Raw genomic sequence first — 21,193 nt, forward strand, 5'->3', positions numbered from 1 at the left:
TCCCAGAGGATGGGACCGAGGGTCCGCAAGAAGTCGACGCCAAGGATGAAGTCGAAGCAGCCCAAGTCGATGCCGGCGCACGTGATAGTAAAGTGCTCGTCGCCGATGGTGATGGGCACGTTCCGCGCCAGCCCATGGCACCGGAGGCAGTCGCCGTTAGCCACCGTGACCCGAAGTTGCTTCCCGCCCGTCGGCTGAAGCGCTAAGCGTCGCATGGTAGCCTCGGGCAGGAAGTTATGCGTGGAGCCCATATCCAGGAGGGCAACCAGGCGCTCGCCGTGAATCATCACCGGCAAGAGCATAGTCCGCTCGTCGCGGATGCCGGCAAGCGCATGGAGCGAGACCACAAGCGCCATTGCTGAAGCGGGCGCGGGGGCGGCCTCCGCAGCAACTGGTGGCAGCAACTCGCCGAGCCCGTCAGCGGGTGTGTCCTCCTCGACGTAGTCAGCTGCCTCTAGGTAGAAGAGGTGCGGGCAGACATGACCCGACACGTAGGGCTCATTGCAGTTACAGCAAAGCCCCTGGTGACATCGCTCAAGCTGCTCGGCCGGAGAGAGCAGGCAGAAGGGCCACGTCGTGGCCGGAGCGGTAGTCGCTGGAGCGGCCGGGGGCGATCGGCCCGGCACAGGTGGTGTCGGGGGCGGCCTGGCGGGCTGTCGGCCACCCCGAGCCGGTGCCGCCTGCTACAAGGCCTGCGCACGACGCTTGAAGGCACGAGCGTAGTACATGGCCGTCTAGAGATTCTGGGGTCCCCGAAGCTCCACGTCCACACGGATGTGATCCTGCAGACCATCGACGAAGAGCTCGGCGCGCTACTGAGCCGTCACGCCCGACGCGTGGTACGCCACGGCCTGGAAATGGTCGGCGAAGTCCTGCACCGTGGAGGTGAAGGGGAGGTGACCGAGTTCTGCCAGCCGGCTCCTGCGTATTAGCGGCCCGAAGCGAAGGAGGCATAGCTCGCGAAAGCGCTCCCATGGGGGCATGCCGCCCTCGTCCTGCTCGAGGGCATAATACCACGTCTGTGCGGCGCCCCGAAGGTGATAAGAGGCGAGCCAGGTGCGGTCCGACGCCAGCGTGCGTTGCCCCCGGAAGAATTGCTCACACTGGTTGAGCCAGTTGAGGGGGTCCTCGGTGCCGTCGTAGGTGGCGAAGTCGAGCTTGGCGAAACGCGGCGGTGTCTGAGCATGACCGCCGTGAGCGTACAGCTCGGCGGTACGGAGCAGCAAAGAAGATGGCGCCGACCCGGTGTGCACAGGGGGTCCTCGTGAAACGGTGGCCCGCCGTACGGCATATGGGAGGCGCTGGCTATTCCCCGACCATAGTATAGACCGGCGGCGGTGACGGCCCGGCCAACCAGGGTGGAAGTTGGGACGGCGAGGGCGGGAACCGAACCTGTTGGATCGGAACGCCCGCCGGCGCGGTCGTAGCCGACCCGGTGCTGGGCCGCGGTGGCGCCTTCAGCTGCAGCTGCGGCTGCATGGGGGCGCCGGACATGGCGGAAACCGCGGTGGCCGGGGACGACCACGGCGGCCATAGCTGGGGGTGGCTGCAGCTGCAGCGGCCCGACCAGCGCCGCGGAGGCCCCCGGGAGCGGCGGCTGCCATGGCAGGAGAAGGGCCCCGATGGCGGCGGCGGTTGGCGCAGCCGGCGGTGGCCCGTAGGGGCCCGCCAGGTATAGGCGGATGCCTTGGACCGTGGTGGCGAGATCGCGGATTGCTCCGGTGACCTCCTCCGGAGAGAAGACGGCGGCGACCGGCGCGGCGGCGGTGACGGGCACCGACGAGGGAGGCGCGCTGGTCGTTGTGGACAGCGGGGCGGTTGTGGCAGTGGGCAGCGGGAGGGATGGGATGGGCGGCGGCGAAGACATGATCACAACCGAGCTAGCTGATACCAAAGTGGTAGGAACTAGGGTTCTACCGGGTCTAGGCCGGAGGTTGTAGGGGAAGAAGGGAGCTGGATGTGGGCGAACACACGGCCGGCGGCGGCTGGGCGCCCTCATGCGCGAGGGAGGAGGCGGCGACGATGGTAGGAGGCGGTTAGGGTTTAGGGTTAGGGCTCCTTAGGGAGCCGGGCAATAGAATTGTCTTATTGCTTGATTTCCAAAAGAGTCTTTACAACTGTTTATATAATCACGATGCTAATAAAAATAAGATAACTTTTGGGCTAAGCCCCTAACTAAACGCGCCCAGTGGGCCTCCTCCGGGTATAAGTTACCCCGGTCATAACATGTAAATCTTTCTAATCCCTGATTCCATATAATCAGATGCGTGATGCTGTTCAAGAAATTGCCTCCTTGTGCGCCACTTCAGTTGTCAGTGGAAGGGCCCACGATAAGGTATTACCGGCTAATGGGTATCCAGTAGCCTTTTAATTTCGATGTTCTATACATTTGTAATTAGCGACTCACTTGTTTTGCTATTCATCTGCAGGTAAAAAATTTCATCATGCTTGAAAATCTGCATTACGCAGGGAGCCACGGATCAGATATCAAACTCGTAAGTCATTGTTAAATTTAGCAATTCCTATATGTAGTTTATCCTTTCTCTTTGACGCGCTCGTAATTTACGTACTATTTGACCTGCAGAGTGACGAAACAGAAGCCTACGAACCTGCCAGCGAGTATCAACCTGTTATAAATCAGGTATAAAATACAACGGAATATAATAGTGCGCATATCTGTTATTCAATTTCATTACATTCTGGAAATGCTAATGCATTACTTGCATGACAGGCGAGAGAGCGTATGGAGGAGGTTATCAGAAAGATAAAGGGTGCATCGGTTGAAAACAATAGATTCACCTTTTCGGTGCACTACAGGGAGGTTGATAAGAAGGTATAACTAAAGCTAAAGTTCCATTGTTTTTGCCTCTTACATTCCTCTAGAGCGGCTCTAAAGGCTTGCATATAGTCTGGTGGTCTCGGGTTCCCACTATCTTTCTCAAATGGGTAGAGTATTCCATACAGATGTCCCATAACTAACCACGGCATATTGGCAATAGCATGTAAATCTCTTAGCCGCTGCCAAGTCAAGTGCTTGTTTTGCCATCTTGGTTCTCCATACATACCAGTAAACCTCCAAACTGCTTCATGTTCATTTCCAATACTGACGTCAATAAAATTTTCAGTCTTATACCGAAGAGAAACATCCATCACTACTAACCACTTCCTTACAGTCCATCTTCACTTTACGACATAGACACTCTGCAGGCCACTCATCCAAATGAGTTTCCAGCAGAAACACCACATCCGGGCTGCTCTGTAAAAGAACTTTCAGCAGAGCCTGGACTGCCACAGCCCCAATGAGGCCACGACAATTATAGCTTGAGATTTTCATTGTGTCCGAACAGCCTCTAACTCAAGAGGCCGCCGATATCATTTGGTTTGCATCATTTTCATCATCCATCTTGGAAACAGATTCATTAGTACCATCCTCTTCTGTTCGAGGCTTCTTTCTATTCTTGTTTTCCTGAGGAGTAACAACAGTAGCTACAGCCGCTGTCTCAGTATTAGACAGCTCAAACCGATCCACAATATTTGCAACCATTCCCTCGCCTGGGTTCCTTGATGATCCCAAATTTGTACTGTCCACTGCTTGTCTCTTCCCCAACAAAGTCTGACTCTCCTCCGATCTGACCACCAAAGCTAAGTTATTTTCACTAGTTGCTGCCCCATCCTTTCCTGTATAATCATACTCCATGCATTGGGATCATCAGGATTTTTCGTTGGATCATAATTCAACCTCCATGCAGCTGCACCGGCCCTTCCATTCATGCCCCTTCCCGCACCTCCTCTCAGACCTGTGCCATTCATGTCACCACGCCCAGCACCACCGTCTCGGCTTGGTCCTGTCCCTCTACCACCTCCCCCGCCTCTTCTAGGAGCCATGATAAAGGGACCCCATTCAACCTTTTTCTCATCATGCTCTCCCGAGCCACATTCTTCATGCCAATGTCCCATTTTCCCACAAGCATGGCAAAACGTCGGCAGTTTCTCGAACTTTACTTGATAGAACTCAGTCTCACCCTTCCTCATAAAACTTACAAATCTAGTGAGTTTCTTGTGCATATCTAGTTTTATGTGGACTCGGATGAATTCACCTACGAATCCATGAGGGTGATTTGAATCTGTTAGGGAGTGTAATCTGAACCTCCTGAACCTCCCCTATACGCTTTGCCATGTTTTCCAGAAAGTTCTTATTTTTCAAAACTCCATCCGGCAACTTGTGGATTTGACAGCACGTTTCCAACCTATCAATCTTGACTTTCTCTGGGTTTGAGAACCCATCATATTCAGTCATCAGAAGAGCTGAACCTTTAAAATCCCACGGACCCTGATGCAGGGCCTTATTCCAGTCCGCAAGACAATGGAACTGAATCAAGAAAAGGTTAGGGTTTATCCTTCTCCAGACTACATCCTGAGCCGGATTCCATGCCGCACGCATGTCCCCGATCAATTCACTTTGACTGAAACTTTTGTCCGTCAGCAACCTGGCTAGTGCAAGCCACTTAGGCCTCTCCTCAGATTCGTCAACCTCATCCTCCCATATGAGATCATCAATCTCCTCACCCTGCAGGTGTAATCTCTCCAATAGAGCTATTCTGTTTACCTTAGCCTTCAGTTTGAGTCAGAATCAAATTAGTTAAAAGATTGTAGAGTCAGTTTTGATAAAGAGATAAATAATCAAAATTGTAATCAGTTAGTTTTGCCTTGATGGCCAAGTCAATTCGCCTATAAGAAGGGACTTAACCCCGATGAACAAAGCACGCCAATTCAGAGTCTTTTCTTTACTGTTACGCAATCCCGAGTTCTTCCACCTCTTTGCTATATTGAAATAATTTTCCTAATGTTCGTTTTTTTTGCAGGAACGGCAACTGGTTAAGAAGCTTGTCAAGGAAACCATTAAAGGTTTTTCTGAGCTGATAGTAACTGATGGTGACATGGTAAGTAGATTTCGTTGAACATCAATCAAGTTTAAATGTTTTAATTGTCAAGCTTCATGCACTAGCTAACGCAACCAAAATTCCAAACTTCTTCTCAATAAACAAAAAAAAAATCCAAACTAATGGAAAGGGCTGGGCAATCCACATATACACTTCAACACCCCCTCTCACGTGTGACGCGAGCAGTCAACACAGGAATAGACTCAGAGGTATGGCTCAAGAGGCCTATACCTGGGCACAGAGGGGGACAACATCAATTTTTGGATAAACTGCAAAAGCAAGGACTTAAACTCAAGACCCTGATACTATGTCAAGCTTCAGTGCAAGTCCTGGCTCAATTTATCTAAAAATTGCTGCTTCCCCACTCCGTGTCCAGGTATAGGCCTCTTGAGCCATACCTCTGAGTCTATTCACGTGTTGACTTCCCGTGTCACACGTGAGAGGGGGTGTTGAAGTGTATATGTGGATTGCCCAGCCTTTTCCACCAGTTCAGACTTTTGGCTAGTGCATGAAGCTTAACTTTGATCATATTCATTACATGTACACTTGTATGCAATTATATAGGTACACGAGGTTCGTCCTAAGGCTGAATTCAACAAGGGGTTTGCAGTCAAGTATATACTCGAGCAGCTAGCCCGCAAAAACAATTGGGACAGTTCTCAGGTGGTTGCTATCTTCATCGGTGATGATAAGACCGATGAAGATGCATTCAAGGTAATATCATCTAAACACAGAAACCTAATCTTGTTAAATCATTATTTAAATAATCTCCACTTTTTTTTCCGATTAGGTGCTCCGTGGACGAGCTGGCGGACTGGGGATCCTTGTCAGCAAGGAGCGCAAGTGGACCAAAGCGTCGTACTCGCTCGAAGACCCAGCTGAGGTAAAGTCAAATGCATTGCATTTTACTCCACTCCGTCTATAAATATAAGCCCTTTTAGATATTTCAATACGAACTACATACTGAAATCTCTAAAGAGACTTATATTTAGGAACAGAGGGAATAGTGTTGTTAGTTGTACCCAGTAAAATAACTAGTAATATTTTAACTTTGATTCAGGTGCAAAAGTTTCTTGAGAAGCTCGTGAGCTGGAAGAAGGCAGAGGCTGAAGTTTGAGTGTGCTTGCAACCTATTTAATATTGTTCTGATGATGACATTAGATTTGTGGTGGTGAACAAGATGAGACAGAATAATAAGACGTTAAGGGCCCTTGTTTGGATGTCATTTCTCCTCGAGATGTAATTGAGACATGCTATTCAGTTGTTGACTTGTTATATAAAACTTCTAAATAACAAGTACTAGTACTAGTATACAAGAACAACAACAAAGCCTTATGTTCCAAGCAAGCTGGGGTAGATGCTAGAGATGCAACCCAACAGAAAACCCTGAGAACCTAAACGAGAAGCGAGAAAGCACAAATAATAAATAAGCTAAAGCCCTTTTTGTGAGTTGGATCTGCATGGATTCTTTGTTTCTCCACACATGGCAAGTTATTTATCCGTCCGATATCTAAAGCCCTTTTGCTTTGCCTATATGTAGGACAGTTGTGCTTTTTTTTTTGTGTGTGTGTGTGTGTAATAAGCACATAAGCGGTGACAAAATTTCTGCTCTCCCTCCTTATCCAGAGTAAGATAAGAAGCAATTCATGACACCAAACAAGTTACGAAATAAATCCTGCAAATATTCCTGAATTTGGTTCAGGATGCCCTTTCTTTGGGAAAGTTGAAAGAAATACAGTAATGCAATGCAATGTGCCGCGCCACATGGTGAAGGGGGCTAAGCGAGAAGGGAGGGAAAAAGGAGGAGAGCGAGCTGCGGGGTCCTCACCTATCGGCCGTAAGTAGCTGAGGCCAGCCGCCGGGCGCGGGCGCGGCACTCCCTCCTGGCGCCCCCCCGGTCGGGTGGGGTGGCCCTCCCTCGGAGCAGAGAGAAACAGAGGGGCGGGGGATGTCCTCCGAGGGAGGACGAGTCCCAGTCTCGCCGCCTCCGCCGGCCGCCGGCCGAACCCCAGTCTCGCCGCCGACGCCGGCCGCCGCGCCGCCGACCTAACCCCAGTCTCGCCAGTCCGGTCGCGGCACCCATCCCATTGGGCCCATTACCCCCCCCCCCCCCCCCTCTCTCTCTCTGTGTGTGTTTCCCGAAAGAGGAGGGGAGTCGACCCTTGTCTGTCCAGCGTGGCGTGGCAAAAACAAACCGCCCGTAGCCAAACCGGGTCGCCGCCGGCCGGCTCACTTCTCTTAGTCCGCCGGCGGCGATGGCTGGCTATTCTGCGGTGGCGAGCAGCTCCTCTTCGTCAAACGCGCCCCCCTCGCTCGGCACGCGCGTGGATGATGCTACTCCGCCGCTGTTCAGGACAAGGTACGGCCCCATCCTCTTCCCCTTCCCCCTCCCCCAGTTCAATTCTTCAACGGATCTGGACTTGAAAGCTGGTTTCAGATGGGGATTGATTCTTTCGATTCTCCACAGTTACTGCGGGCAAGGATGGAAGCTCGGCAATGGCGAATTGGCGATTTGCTGAATCTGCCGTATTTGCTTGCTACTTTTATATAGATCTATAGCCATGCTACTACCATCAGCTGCCACATATCATTCAGTCTTGTTTTGGAATTTCTTACTTGCATGACTACCAAATTTCACAACCATCTCCCTTTGTTTTTCTTTTGACAGAAACATGCAGGCATCAGTTATTCAGTTAGAGATTCAACAAAGTTAATCTGAATATATGTGGAATATCAGCATCTCTGCGGTCCAGTCCATTTCCACGGGTGCTCCAAGTTGTTTCGCGGTTTAATCGGAATATTGTTCTTCTTGGTCACCACTCACCGTGTTTTACAGTGTAGCTAGATAGATGTCACTGAACCAGAAAAACAAAGCAATGCAAACTACAACGTCACACGCCGCTTCCAGGCCATAGCAATTCACACCTCACCCTTGGGGTCCTTACAATTTAAGTGTAGCGGTTCTTTTTTCACAACCATCGTCATGCTTTGCTGAAACTGCATTCCATTTCCTTGTATTTTTCATTTAACAGATCATGGATATATCACTTTTCAGTTAGAGATTCAAGAAATTTAATCTGAATATGTGTGGAATATCAGTATCCTTGCGGATCTAGTCCATTCCCACGAGTGCTCGAAGCTGTTCCGCAACGTTGCTGAGGTGGAGGCCTAGCACGAGTTCAACCCCTCCTTCAAGCCCAAACCAGGAGGTCACCGCAGGCCTCTTAATAAGCAGTACATCTTAACTGTAAGCCTCTGTCCGATCCGATTTTTCTTGAACTTGCATATAGTTATTTCTTACTTATGGTGATATTTGATGTTGTCTTATTGTTCTTGGTCGCCGAGTTTTGTACTGTAGCTAGATAGATGTCACTGGAACCAGAACACTAGAAAGTCACATGCCGCTTCCAGTCCATAGCAATTCACACCTCACACTTGGGATCTTTACAATTTAATTATAGCGTTTTTTTCTTCCAGAATTTTTTGTTCTGAATTTCCGTTGGCAGTGTCCCTCTGCCATTAGTTGTTTCACCCATTGAATTGAAGTTGAATGACTATGGTTAATTGTAGTAGCAGTGCAAGAAATAGTTACAAGGGAACATTAAGTGCTATAGCTCAAATTTGTAGAACTTGATCTCGATTTTTCTTTCGTTATCCAAGGTCTATAAAGGAGGAAAGTCAATATGTTTCACTTTTCACTAGTGAATGAGATAGGAATCTGTTGTCAAGTGTACATAATAATAGAGGTCAGATAACATGACTTTGTTCAAGTCTTAAGCTCACCATGAACAGAATTATTAAATCTCATAATCTCTTGGGTTATCTATTCTGATCCGATCATCATATGCATATTTTACATTCACTTCAATTTTAATTGTTTTACCATTTCTGGTTTAGTGACAGATTCTTTACATTTGCTTATTGGTCCACCAATCAAAATCCTCCAATTTAAATATTGAGATGCTAAACTAGTGCCCTGTCATCATGCCTATTAGAACTTAATCTACATGATGGTTTGGTTACATCACCATTTTAAGCGCTCTAGCGAAAGGTTGTAGAAGTTGGTCTTGATTTGTGTTTCTTTATCCAAGGTCTACAAAGAAGGAAAGTAAATCTATTTCTTGTTATGCTAGTGAAGGAGACAGGGATTCGTTGTCAAGTATACATAATAATAGATAACAAAAACATGTTTTTGTTCTCAGGTCTTAGGTTCACCACGAACATCACTATTAGATTCCGTCATCTCTTGGATCTTCTTTATCTGACCTGATCATCATATGTATATTTTACATTCTCTTCAAATTTTAATTCTCAGTCTGCCAGATTCTTTACGTTTGCTTATTGCTCCATCACTACATATTGGTTTGTCAACCGAAATCCTTTGATATAAGTACTGAGATGCTAAACTATTGTTTTGTCATCTTGTCTATTAGAATTTACTTTACATGATGGTACTCTATGGAAGATACGTTTTATAATTATATTGTGGTAGATACGAATGGTCAAAGTTTAAGTTCTACAAACCGTGCCATTGCCCAAAACATATCCTTTAAAGACCACGAAGCGCACGGGGGTGGGGGGTTATTAAATCGTTGCACTCTATGGAAGTATTTCTGATTTGGAATTGATTACGTTCAAAACTGAATGTCTTTCTGCAGGAGATTCTGAGATTCTTGGATAAAGAGGCAATTTGAAGCTTGTCATTCAATGTGTGGCACCAGGAGGATTCGAATCTGCACAAAGGTTGGATATACTCTTAGAGAACATATTCGTTGCCAGAGTCTACAGTCCAGACCTTTACATCCTTCCAGGTCTAAATTTTTTGAGCCATCTTTTATATGACAGAAGCCGTGATTCAGTTCAAGGTTCGGCCTTATCCTCTTCCCCTTACCCCAATTAAATTCTCCACGGATATGAACTTGAAAGCTGGTTTCGGGTGGGGATTCTTTCGATTCTACACAGTTATTGTGGACAAGCATGGGAGCTAGGTAGTGGTGATCTGTGATTTGCAAAATCTGCTGTATTTGCTTCCTATGACAGAAGTATTTAGTTTGGGGGCATGCACTTGTCTATACTGATACCATGAATGATCTAATTTAACAAGTCATGTCTATTCATAATTCATTTAATTTCTCATATGCTGAAAACAACAGATTCTGGTAACCATGCATTCAATATTACCATCAACTGTCACATATCATCCATGGTGTTTTGGAACTCCTTATTTGCATGCATGACTATCAAATTTCACAACCATCGTCATGCTTTGCTGAAACTACATTTCATTTCCCTTTGTTTTCCTTTTGACAGAAACACACAGATGTCACTTATTCAGTTAGAAATTCAAGAAGTTTAATCTGAATATGTGTGGAATATCAACATTCTTGCGGATCCAGTCCATTTCCACAAGTGGTCGAAGATGTTTCGCAGCAGTGCTGAGGTGGAGGCCTAGCACGAATCCAACCCCTCCGTCAAGCCCAAACCAGGATGGTGCCACAGGCTCTTAATAAACAGTAAGCCTTAGTTGTAGGCCTCGGAAACTGTATCCAATCCATTTTTTCTTAAACTTTGCATATAGTTATTTGTTACTTATGGCGATGTTTGATGTTGTCCTATTGTTCTTGGTCACCATGTTCTGTACTGTAGCTAGATTGATGTACCATAGCAATTCACACCTCACCCTTGGGGTCTTTACAATTTATAAGTGTAGCGGTTCTTTTTTTGTTGAGAAAGTTGTTTGTTCTAAATTGCTGTTGGCAGTGTAACTGCAGCATTATTTGTTTCACCCTTTGGATCAGAGATGAACGACTATGGTTAATTGTAGCAGTGCAACAATTAATTACAATAGGACATTTAGTGTTTTTTTAGGGGTACAATCGGACATTTAGTTTTTTGTAAGGGTACAATAGGACATTTAGTGCTATAGCGAAGATTGTAGAACTTGATCTTTATTTTTGTTTCTCTATATCCATGGTCTATTTTTATTTTTTTTGAGGGGATATCCATGGTCTATGGGTGCAGCGAGGAGCATGCCTCCTTTGCGACGTGCAGGTGTTCCTGAACGATGGGACAAGCATTCAATGCAAGGAGTGAGTGCGTGCTCAAGGAGTTCCCTCCATTGCAAGTGTATCCCCGCAGGCCGCAGCATTGACAAACCAGAAACTGATGAGTGGCCGTCTGTGTTCTACAGCAACAATCAAGGATCATCTTGGGTGTGTCATGTGTGGTTGTTGATTTAGTCTAAGGTGAATCATAAACGTTTTAGCACAAAACAAACTAACCGTGGCACTCTAAAAATGAAGAAGCATAGCACAAAACAATTTGGGTGAGCTTAACCAAGAATGTCTAACGGTTAAGCTCAAAGAAAAAAAATGTCTAACGGTAAAAAAAAAGTTACGCGTGAGCTGGCTAGCATTGCTCCATGTCGCTCATGGAACTGGTGGCCAGCCAGGCATGGCACGATTCCTTCGTCGGTGCAGCCCGTGAACGAGCATGTCCGCGCTGGGCAAAAATGACAAAATTAACCTATGGACAAAAAAAAAACATCACCGCCACACCCTACAACAAAATTAACCTATGGACGTAAAAAAAAATCACCGCCACACCCTACTGTGCAGCGCCTAGCTCTCAGCTCTCAGCGTTGCACGCCTGACCAACGTGGAGCAAGGGTGTCCGCACCAAGCAGTGCAACGCCTAAAAGCTAGGCGCCACACATGCAACGTGCATCGCCTAGCGCTTAGGCGCTACACTGTGCCATTGTAACCCGCACGCTGGCCCTCCACCCACCCCATCCCATTGCAGTTACAGAAGGTGCGGCGCCGGCGGCTTCCTCCTCTCCCCCTCCCAACCCTTCCTCCCAAAATCTTTAGATCTGACAGATTTGGTCTACGGATTTCTTTTCCTATCAAAGTGGCCGGTATTTTGAATTTTGTCTTTATTGCAAACACACATGGCCCATATGTAATATTCTTATTTGCTTGTTTGTAGGAGCTTCAACCTCTCAAGATTCGGTTTCAGTGAGTGACATGTGGTTGCATGCGCTATGATGAGCGATACACACTATACATAAGGGAGATATGACTCCTCCCTTTCATTCAGCTGGTCAGCCGGTCCACGCCGGGCCTCAATGCTGCAGCAATCACCTCGCTTGTTGATCGGTGGAGGACGGAGACACACAGTTTCCATCTTCGAACCAGGAAGATGACGGTGACGCTCCAGGATATCGCTATGATCGCCGGTCTTCCTATCGAGAGAAATCCTCTATGTATGAGCACCGATTCTAATGGGTGGCGCCAGCAGATGGAGGCCCTTATCGGTATGTCTCCTCCAGAGCCTCCAGTACGAGAAGGAGACAAGAAGAAGGAAAGAGTCGCAGCCGGTGCTCCTTTCACTTGGATTGCATTCCACTTTGGGAATTTCCCTGAGGATCCTACCAATGAAGAGGTCTAGACATATGCTCATGTCTACATGTGGTACGTTATCTCCAGGACTCTGTTTGCTGACTGCACAAGCAAGAATGCTCCATGGATGTGGCTGAAGGCGTTGACCATCTTCGATAGCACATGGAGTTGGGGTTCGGCGATACTGTCTTACTTATATAGACATGTAGGTAGTTGTTTGTTTTCACTTCATTGCTACATTATCAATGCGATCTTCCTGTTAAGTCAACCATGTTTTCTTTTATGTGCAGTTGGGCGATGCCTCTTGTAGGATCTCAAGGGACGGATGTATTGGTGGTTGTATGCTCATTCTTTCTGTATGGAGCTGGGAGCGCTTGCCGGTTGGACGTGTAACACCCCAGATGTAAAACTTCCATATTTGGCAATGTATCCAACCTTGTCATCTTCAATCCCAAGTGGTTTTCCTCCTTGTTGGTTTCATTTTGGGTTTTGCTTTGTTTCTTATTGCATTGTCTTGTCCTTGCTTGTCATATTTCTTTTTGCCATTTATTGTTGCATCTTGGCCTCATCATAGTGTTCCACTTGTGCTTCTTGTCATGTTGCATTTCTTCATGCTCATCATGTGCATTGTGTGTTTCATGCATGTTACATTATTGCTTGACCCATGTGTGATCCATGCATGACCACCTCCTTGCATCACCTCTCCCTCCTTCTCTTTCTTTTATTTGGCAAGTGCCATTTTCCCTACTCCAATAATGTTCAATACTTCCTCACAAATCAGTCATCATCTCCTAAACCTCTCTGCCAATTTTCATCTAATTTGAAGTTGTTTTTGTTAGGGTTTAAAATGGCTCAAGTTTGAATTTAATTCAAACTTGAATTATTTTCCTTCCTCTAAAAATGTCCAAATCAATTTTCTTAAATAGAGCATAATTCCATGAGCTTGAGGATATTTTCATTATTCTCAAACTCCTCTTCCTCTCTCCTGTGCTTTTCATTTTCTTTTTCTGTTTGAGGAAAAAGTTAGAGGAAGAGAGCAGCAGCAGCCAGCCCAGCAACACCGTAGCCACCTGGGCCTCCCAGCAGCAGCCCACCATGCGCAGCCCAACAGCCCTCCCCACAGCAGCCCACCAACGCCCCTGTTCATCTCCTTCCTCCTGTACGACAGGACATCCACGCACGCCACGTCGACCTCCCGAGTGATTTGACGGCCGGAGAGCCCCCCTAGGCCCCTATATTACATGCCCAGGTGCCCTAGTCCTCCTCCTCCCTTCGTTCCGCCCCTCTTCTTCCTTTTCCACCGCCAGGTGAGACCTCTCCACGCCATAGCCGTCGCCATGGCCGAGAGGTGACCGAGCTCTTCTCCGGCGTGATCCAGATCGACTCCCTCGGCCGTCTTCTTCCTCTGCTTCGCGGACAGCAGCCCCAGCGCTCGTTGCCTCCAACGCGTTTCCATCGACCCCGTCGTGTCCTAGGGTGAGCTGGGTAACGCACCTCCCTCTCCATTTCTTTCCATGGCGTGTAGAACACCGTAGCACTCGCCCGATCCATGTCTTCGCCGCGCTCGCAGTGCTCCGGTGATCTCTGAAGTTTTAGTTGCACGTGTTTTGCTGCTGCACGCGCACTCGCGCTCTCCCCTGTCCCCACATGCGCGCGCACGCTCGCTCACCTCGCACCGCCACGCACACGCCCGCTCCCCGCGCGCCCGACTTTGCCTCGCGCCGCCTTGATTGCTTCCCTGCTCGCCGCGGACGCCATGGCCCCGAGCAGAGCTATGCTCGTGCTCGAGTGCCCCAGTCCTCTGTTGCACGCACGCGACCATGCACGTGCTCCCTAGCCAATCCTGCACCCCCGCCGGTGCTCCACTGCTTCGGTGGTCGCCGTCGTTGCCTGCTAGCACCGTCGCCATCTTCCTGTGCGCGGTGGGGCACAGGGCTCGGCCTTCTGGCCCTCGTTCAAAAGGAGCCAGGCTCCTCTCTTAGTACGGACTCCTCCCTCTAGCGCAGTGGTTAACACGCCTCTTTCCTACTCCCTCCATTCCAAAATAGATGACTCAACTTTGTACTAACTTTAATACAAAGTTGAGTCATCTATTTTGGAACGGAGGGAGTACCTAGGAGACATGGGTTCGAGTCCCAGGTTCCACGTTTTTAGAGGTGGCCTTTTATTTTCACTGTTACTATGACGCCTTGGTCCCACTGTCATCCACACACACTCACACACCCACATGTCATACTCTCACATCCCTCTTATCTACTTCTTTTCCTTTATTAATCTTTTATTCCAGCGATTTCCATTTCTGGAATATGCTAGCTTTCCTTTTCAGGCAAGTCCAAATCTGGACATTCCAATTATGGAGATTTGCCATTTCTGTCTTTTCCTTTTTAGGCAGTTTTGCATATTGGGCACTTGTGATGATTTTTCTACAGCAACCCCCACATAGTATTATATATGTTTTTGGGGTAGAAAAATCCAATGAATCCATTGGTGGCATCCATTTCTGCATTTGAGCAAGTTTGCACACATGCCATTTTACACCATGTTGTTGTTTTGTCTTTTATGTGTATATTTATGCCAATATTCTATGGGGGTAGTTTTACACATGAACATGCTCTTCAACATGCTTACTACATGCTAGATTTTGTTACATGCCATGACATGCTTTATATTGAGTTAAACAAGCTTGCAAAGTTGCTATCATGAATCTGTTTCTTCCATGCCATTAAATTCTGTCTGAAATCTGGATATATCACTTGCCATGTTTGGATTATGCTATCATCATTTCTATAATCTTTAGAGCAAGTCCAGTAAGGGAGTTTTGTTAATTGCATTTAGTACTAGCATGACATGCCCAAGTTTGCCATGATATGTTTCTATAGCATGTAGTTTGCTAGTCCTAAACATTGCAACCTGATGCTGTCTCTGTCATGCTCAGTGAATTTTTGTTGTCTGTTAAACTGTTGTCATTTGCATCTTTGCCATGCTGTTTTAGTCATGTTCTAGGGGTTTCTAGCAGTAGCTCAGTGTTCATGATTTGTAGAGCTTCATCTGTACTTCACTGCCATGTATTTTTTTTTTCATGTTTGGGTGTTGTAGCATATTTAAACTTTGCATCTAAGTTTCCATGTTGCTATGTAAGCAGATTGCTTTGCCTCTTGTTTGGCTCATCATTTGCAAACCGTGCATCCGTTTCCAGTGATCTTCATATCTATTTCAACCGAAATCTTTCTATCTTTCTAGTGGCATGCTTGGGTTACCAAGATTCCGCCCATATCTCTCATGACTCCACCGTTTCCTTCTCGTTCTCCGTCCCTTTCGTTCCGATAGGTCCGTAACTCCGTGCATACCGTTCTTATTAAGCATCCTCGTTAGGCTTGCATGTAGAACATGTTCTTGCCATGAGTGGTTGTTTATTGTATGCTTGTCTTTTCTTTGGGTAGTTCCGGGAGACGAGTTTGAGTACGAGGACCCTGTTGAGTACGTTCACGAGGAGCAAGCTTTCGACAACCCTGAGAACATTTCATGCAAGATGATCATCACCCCCGATATCACTTCTATCTTTGCTTGCTAGTTGTTCGTTCTATCGCTATGTCGCGCTACCTACCACTTGTTTATCAAGCCTCCCATATTGCCATGTCAAGCCTCTAACCCGCCTTCCTAGCAAACGGTTGTTTGGCAATGTTACCTCTTTTGCTCAGCCCCTCTTATAGCGTTGCTAGTTGCAGGTGCAGTGTAGGTTGTTCCATGTCGAAACATGGATATGTTGGGATATCACAACATCTCTTATATTTAATTAGTGCACCTATATATTTGGCAAAGGGTGGAAGGCTTGGCCTTTTGCTTTGTGTTTTGTTCCACTGTTGCCGCCCTAGTTTCCGTCATACCGGTGTTATGTTCCTTGATTTTGCGTTCCTTACGCGGTTGGGATTATGGGACCCCCTTGACAGTTCGCTTTGAATAAGACTCCTCCAGCAAGGCCCAACATTGGCTTTTCCATTTGATTAATAACAACTCGAAGGAAATATGCCCTAGAGGCAATAATAAAGTTATTATTTATCTCCTTATTTCATGATAAATGTTTATTATTTGTATTAACCAGAAACTTAGTACATGTGCGAATACATAGACAAACAGAGTGTCACTAGTATGCCTCTACTTGACTAGCTCGTTAATCAAAGATGGTTAAGTTTCCTAGCCATAGACATGAGTTGTCATTTGATGAACGGGATCACATCATTAGAGAATGATGTGATTGACAAGACCCATTCGTTAGCTTAGCATTATGATCGTTGAGTTTTATTGCTATCGCTTTCTTCATGACTTATACATGCTTCTCTAACTATGAGATTATGCAACTCCCGAATACCGGAGGAACACTTAGTGTGCTATCAAACGTCAAAACGTAACTGGGTGATTATAAAGATGCTCTACAGGTGTCTCCGATGGTGTTTGTTGAATTGACATAGATCAAGATTAGGATTTGTCACTCCGATTGTCGAAGAGGTATCTTTGGGCCCTCTCGGTAATGCACATCACTATAAGCCTTGCAAGCAATGTGACAAATGAGTTAGTTACGGGATGATGCATTACGGAACGAGTAAAGAGACTTGCCGGTAACGAGATTGAACTAGGTATTGAGATACCAACGATCGAATCTCAGGCAAGTAACATACCGATGACAAAGGGAACAATGTATGTTGTTATGCAGTTTGACCGATAAAGATCTTCATAGAATATGTAGGAGCCAATATGAGCATCCAGGTTCCGCTATTGGTTATTGACCAGAGATGTGTCTCGATCATGTCTACATAGTTCTCGAACCCGTAGGGTCCACACGCTTAACGTTCGATGATGATTTGTATTATGAGTTATGTGATTTGATGTACTGAAGGTTGTTCGGAGTCTTGTATGAGATCATGGACATGACGAGGAGTCTCGAAATGGTCGAGACATAAAGATCGATATATTAGAAGGCTATATTCGGACATCGGAAAGGTTTCGAGTGATTCGGGTATTTTTCGGAGTACCGGAGAGTTACGAGAATTCGCCGGGGGAAGTATTGGGCCTTAATGGGCTTTAGTGGAAAGGAGAGAAGGGCCACAAGCGGAGGCAGCGCGCCTGCTATGTCTTGAGCTTGCGTTGGTTTTCCTTGAAGAGGAAAGGGTGATGCAGCAAAGTAGCGTAAGTATTTCCCTCAGTTTTTGAGAACCAAGGTATCAATCCAGTAGGAGGCTCCTCAAAAGTCCCACGCACCTACACAAACAAACAAGAACCTCGCAATCAACGCAATAAAGGGGTTGTCAATCCCTTCACGACCACTTGCGAAAGTGAGATTTGATAGAGATAATATGATAAGATAAATATTTTTGGTATTTTTATGATATAGATTGGAAAAGTAAAGATGCAAATAAAAGTAGATGGAAAGCTTATATGATAAAAGATAGACCCAGGGGCCATAGGTTTCACTAGTGGCTTCTCTCAAGATAGCATAAGTATTACGGTGGGTGAACAAATTACTATCGAGCAATTGATAGAAAAGCGAATAATTATGAGATTATCCAGGCATGATCATGTATATAGGCATCACGTCCGTGACAAGTAGATCGACTCATGCCTGCATCTACTACTATTACTCCACACATCGACCGCTATCCAGCATGCATCTAGAGTATTAACTTCATAAAGAATAGAGTAACGCATTAAGAAAGATGACATGATGTAGAGGGAGAAACTCATGCAATATGGTATAAACCCCATCTTTTTGTCCTCGATGGCAACAATACAATACGTGCCTTGCTGCCCCTGCTGTAACTGGGAAAGGACACCGCAAGATTGAACCTAAAGCTAAGCACTTCTCCCATTACAAGAAAGATCAATCTAGTAGGCCAAACCAAACTGATAATTCGAAGAGACTTGCAAAGATAACTTAATCACACATAAAAGAATTCAGAGGAGATTCAAATATTTCTCATAGATAAACTTGATCATAAACCCACAATTCATCGGATCTCGACAAACACACCACAAAAAGAGTTACATCGAATAGATCTCCAAGAAGATCGAGGAGAAATTTGTATTGAGAATCAAATATAGAGAGAAGAAGCCATCTAGCTAATAACTATGGACCCAAAGGTCTGAGGTAAACTACTCACAACTCATCAGAGAGGCCTTGGAGATGATGTAGAGGCCCTCCGTGGTCGATTCCCCCTCCGGCGGAGTGCCGACGAAGGCTCCAAGATGGGATCTTATAGATACAGAAGGTTGCGACGGTGGAATTAGGTTTTCGTGGTCTGTTCTGATGTTCTCGGGGTATGTGGGTGTATATAGGAGGAAGAAGTAGGTCGGTGGACGCTCGAGGGGCCCACGAGGGTGGGGGGCACGCCGGGCACCCTCGTGGCCGCCTTGCTTGTTGCTTGACTTCCACTTCAAGTCTCCAGGTTTGCATTTGTTCCAAAAGATCGCTCCCGAAGGTTTCATCGTGTTTGGACTCCATTTGATATTCCTTTTCTTCAAAACACCGAAATAGGCAAAAAAACAGCAATTCGGGCTGGGCCTCCGATGAGTAGGTTAGTCCCAAAAATGATATAAAAGTGTAAAGTAAAGCCCATAAACATCCAAAACGGGTAATATAATAGCATGGAACAATAAAAAAGTTATAGATACGTTGGAGACGTATCAAGCATCCCCAAGCTTAATTCCTGCTCGTCCTCGAGTAGGTAAATGATAACAACAGAATTTTTGATGTGGAATGCTACCTAGCATAATTCTCAATGTAATTTTCTTTACTGTGGCATGAATGTTCAGATCCAAATGATTCAAAATAAAATTTCATATTTACATAAGAAATAGTAATACTTCAAGCATACTAACTAAGCAATCATGTCTTCTCAAAATAACATGGCTAAAGAAAGTTATCCCTACAAAATCATATAGTCTGGCTGTTGCTCTATCTTCATCACACAAAGTATTTAATCATGCACAACCGTGATACAAGCCAATCAATTGTTTCATACTTTAGTAATCTCAAACTTTTTCAACTTTCATGCAATACATGAGCGTGAGCCATGGACATAGCACTATATGTGGAATAGAATGGTGGTTGTGGAGAAGACAAAAAAGGAGAAGATAGTCTCACATCAACTAGGCATATCAACAGGCTATGGAGATGCCCATTAATAGATATCAATGTGAGTGAGTAGGGATTGCCATGCAACGGATGCACTAGAGCTATAAATGTATGAAAGCTCAACAAAAGAAACTAAGTGGGGGTGCATCCAACTCGCTTGCTCACGAAGACCTAGGGCATTTTGAGGAAGCCCATCATTGGAATATACAAGCCAAGTTCTATAATGAAAAATTTCCACTAGTATATGAAAGTGACAACATAGGAGACTCTCTATCATGAAGATCATGGTGCTACTTTGAAGCACAAGTGTGGTAAAAAGGATAGTAGCATTGTCCCTTCTCTCATTTTCTCTCATTATTTTTATTTGGCCTTTCTCCTTTTTTTATTTGGCCTTTCTATTTTTTTCAAGTCCGAAGTCTCATCCCGACTTGTGGGGTAATCATAGTCTCCATCATCCTTTCCTCACTAGGACAATGCTCTAATAATGAAGATCATCACACTTTTATTTACTTACAACTCAAGATTACAACTCAATACTTAGAACAAGATGTGACTCTATATGAATGCCTCCGGCAGTGTACCGGGATATCCAATGAATCAAGAGTGACATGTATGAAAATTATGAAGGTGGCCTTGCCACAAATACGATGTCAACTACATGATCATGCAAAGAGCAATATGACAATGATAATGCGTTTCATATAAACGGAATGGTGGAAAGTTGCATGGCAATATATCTCGGAATGGCTATGGAAATGCCATAATAGGTAGGCATGGTGGCTGTTTTAAGGAAGGTATATGGTGGGTGTATGGTACCGGCGAAAGTTGGGCGGCACAAGAGAGGCTAGCAATGGTGGAAGGGTGAGGGTGCGTATAATCCATGGACTCAACATTAGTCATAAAGAACTCATATACTTATTGCAAAAATCTACAAGTCATTGAAAACAAAGTACTACGCGCATGCTCCTAGGGGGATAGATTGGTAGGAAAAGACCATCGCTCGTGCCCGACCTCCACTCATAAGGAAGACAATCAATAAATAAAATTGTGCTCCAACTTCATCACAAAGCGGTTCACCATACGTGCATGCTACGGGAATCATAAACTTCAACACAAGTATTCTTTAAATTCATAATCACCCAACTAGCATGACTCTAATATCACCACCTCTATATCTCAAAACAATTATCAAGCATCAAATTGATCATAGCATCCAATTCACTTTCTATGATAGTTTTTATTATACCCAACTTGGATGCCCATCATTCTAGGACCAATTTTATAACCATATAAAATACCATGCTGTTCTAAGAGACTCTCAAAATAATATAAGTGAAGCATGAGAGATCAATAATTTCTACAAAATTAAGCCACCATCGTGCTCTAAAAGATATAAGTGAAGCACTAGAGCAAAAATTATCTAGCTCAAAAGATATAAGTGAAGCACATAGCATATTCTAATAAATTCTAATCAAGTGGGATTATCCCAAAAGGTGTGTATAGCAAGGATGATTGTGGTAAACTAAAAAGCAAAGACTAATATCATACAAGACGCTCCAAGCAAAACACATATCATGTGGCGAATAAAAATATAGCTCCAAGTAAAGTTACCGATAGACGAAGACAAAAGAGGGGATGCCGCTTAGGCTTTTGGTTATCCTTGAATATCTTGGGGTGCCATGGGCATCCCCAAGCTTAGGCTCTTGCCACTCCTTATTCCATAATCC

The 21,193-nt window shown here is 45.5% G+C and overlaps 1 protein-coding gene and 1 long non-coding RNA gene across 5 annotated transcripts; one reads left to right on the forward strand and one right to left on the reverse strand.

Annotated features, from left to right (window-relative positions):
* Window positions 1–637: 637 nt before the first annotated feature.
* Window positions 638–7,047, reverse strand: LOC123068730 (SH3 domain-containing protein C23A1.17). The gene is made up of 2 exons (XM_044491354.1): window positions 6,769–7,047; window positions 638–4,612 (listed from the first exon to the last, which is right to left on the reverse strand). The coding sequence occupies exon 2, from the start codon at window positions 1,997–1,999 to the stop codon at window positions 929–931; it is 1,071 nt and encodes a 356-aa protein (XP_044347289.1). The 5' UTR covers window positions 2,000–4,612; window positions 6,769–7,047; the 3' UTR covers window positions 638–928.
* Window positions 7,029–11,205, forward strand: LOC123068731 (uncharacterized). 4 transcript variants are annotated; one of them, XR_006431966.1, is made up of 5 exons: window positions 7,029–7,299; window positions 7,408–8,187; window positions 9,599–9,805; window positions 10,251–10,453; window positions 10,936–11,205. It is a non-coding gene; the product is annotated as an uncharacterized lncRNA (long non-coding RNA). The 4 variants fall into 4 exon arrangements; XR_006431967.1 differs by having other exon boundaries at window positions 10,992–11,203; XR_006431968.1 differs by having other exon boundaries at window positions 10,962–10,980.
* The last annotated feature ends 9,988 nt before the right edge of the window (window positions 11,206–21,193 follow it).

The sequence above is a fragment of the Triticum aestivum genome, chromosome 3B, assembly GCF_018294505.1.
Source record: "Triticum aestivum cultivar Chinese Spring chromosome 3B, IWGSC CS RefSeq v2.1, whole genome shotgun sequence".
NCBI classification, from domain to species: Eukaryota; Viridiplantae; Streptophyta; class Magnoliopsida; order Poales; family Poaceae; genus Triticum; species Triticum aestivum.

Coding starts and splice junctions, on each gene's coding strand:
- LOC123068730 (XM_044491354.1), bottom strand. CDS start 1,999: ATGAGGGCGCCCAGCCGCCGCCGGCCGTGTGTTCGCCCACATCCAGCT.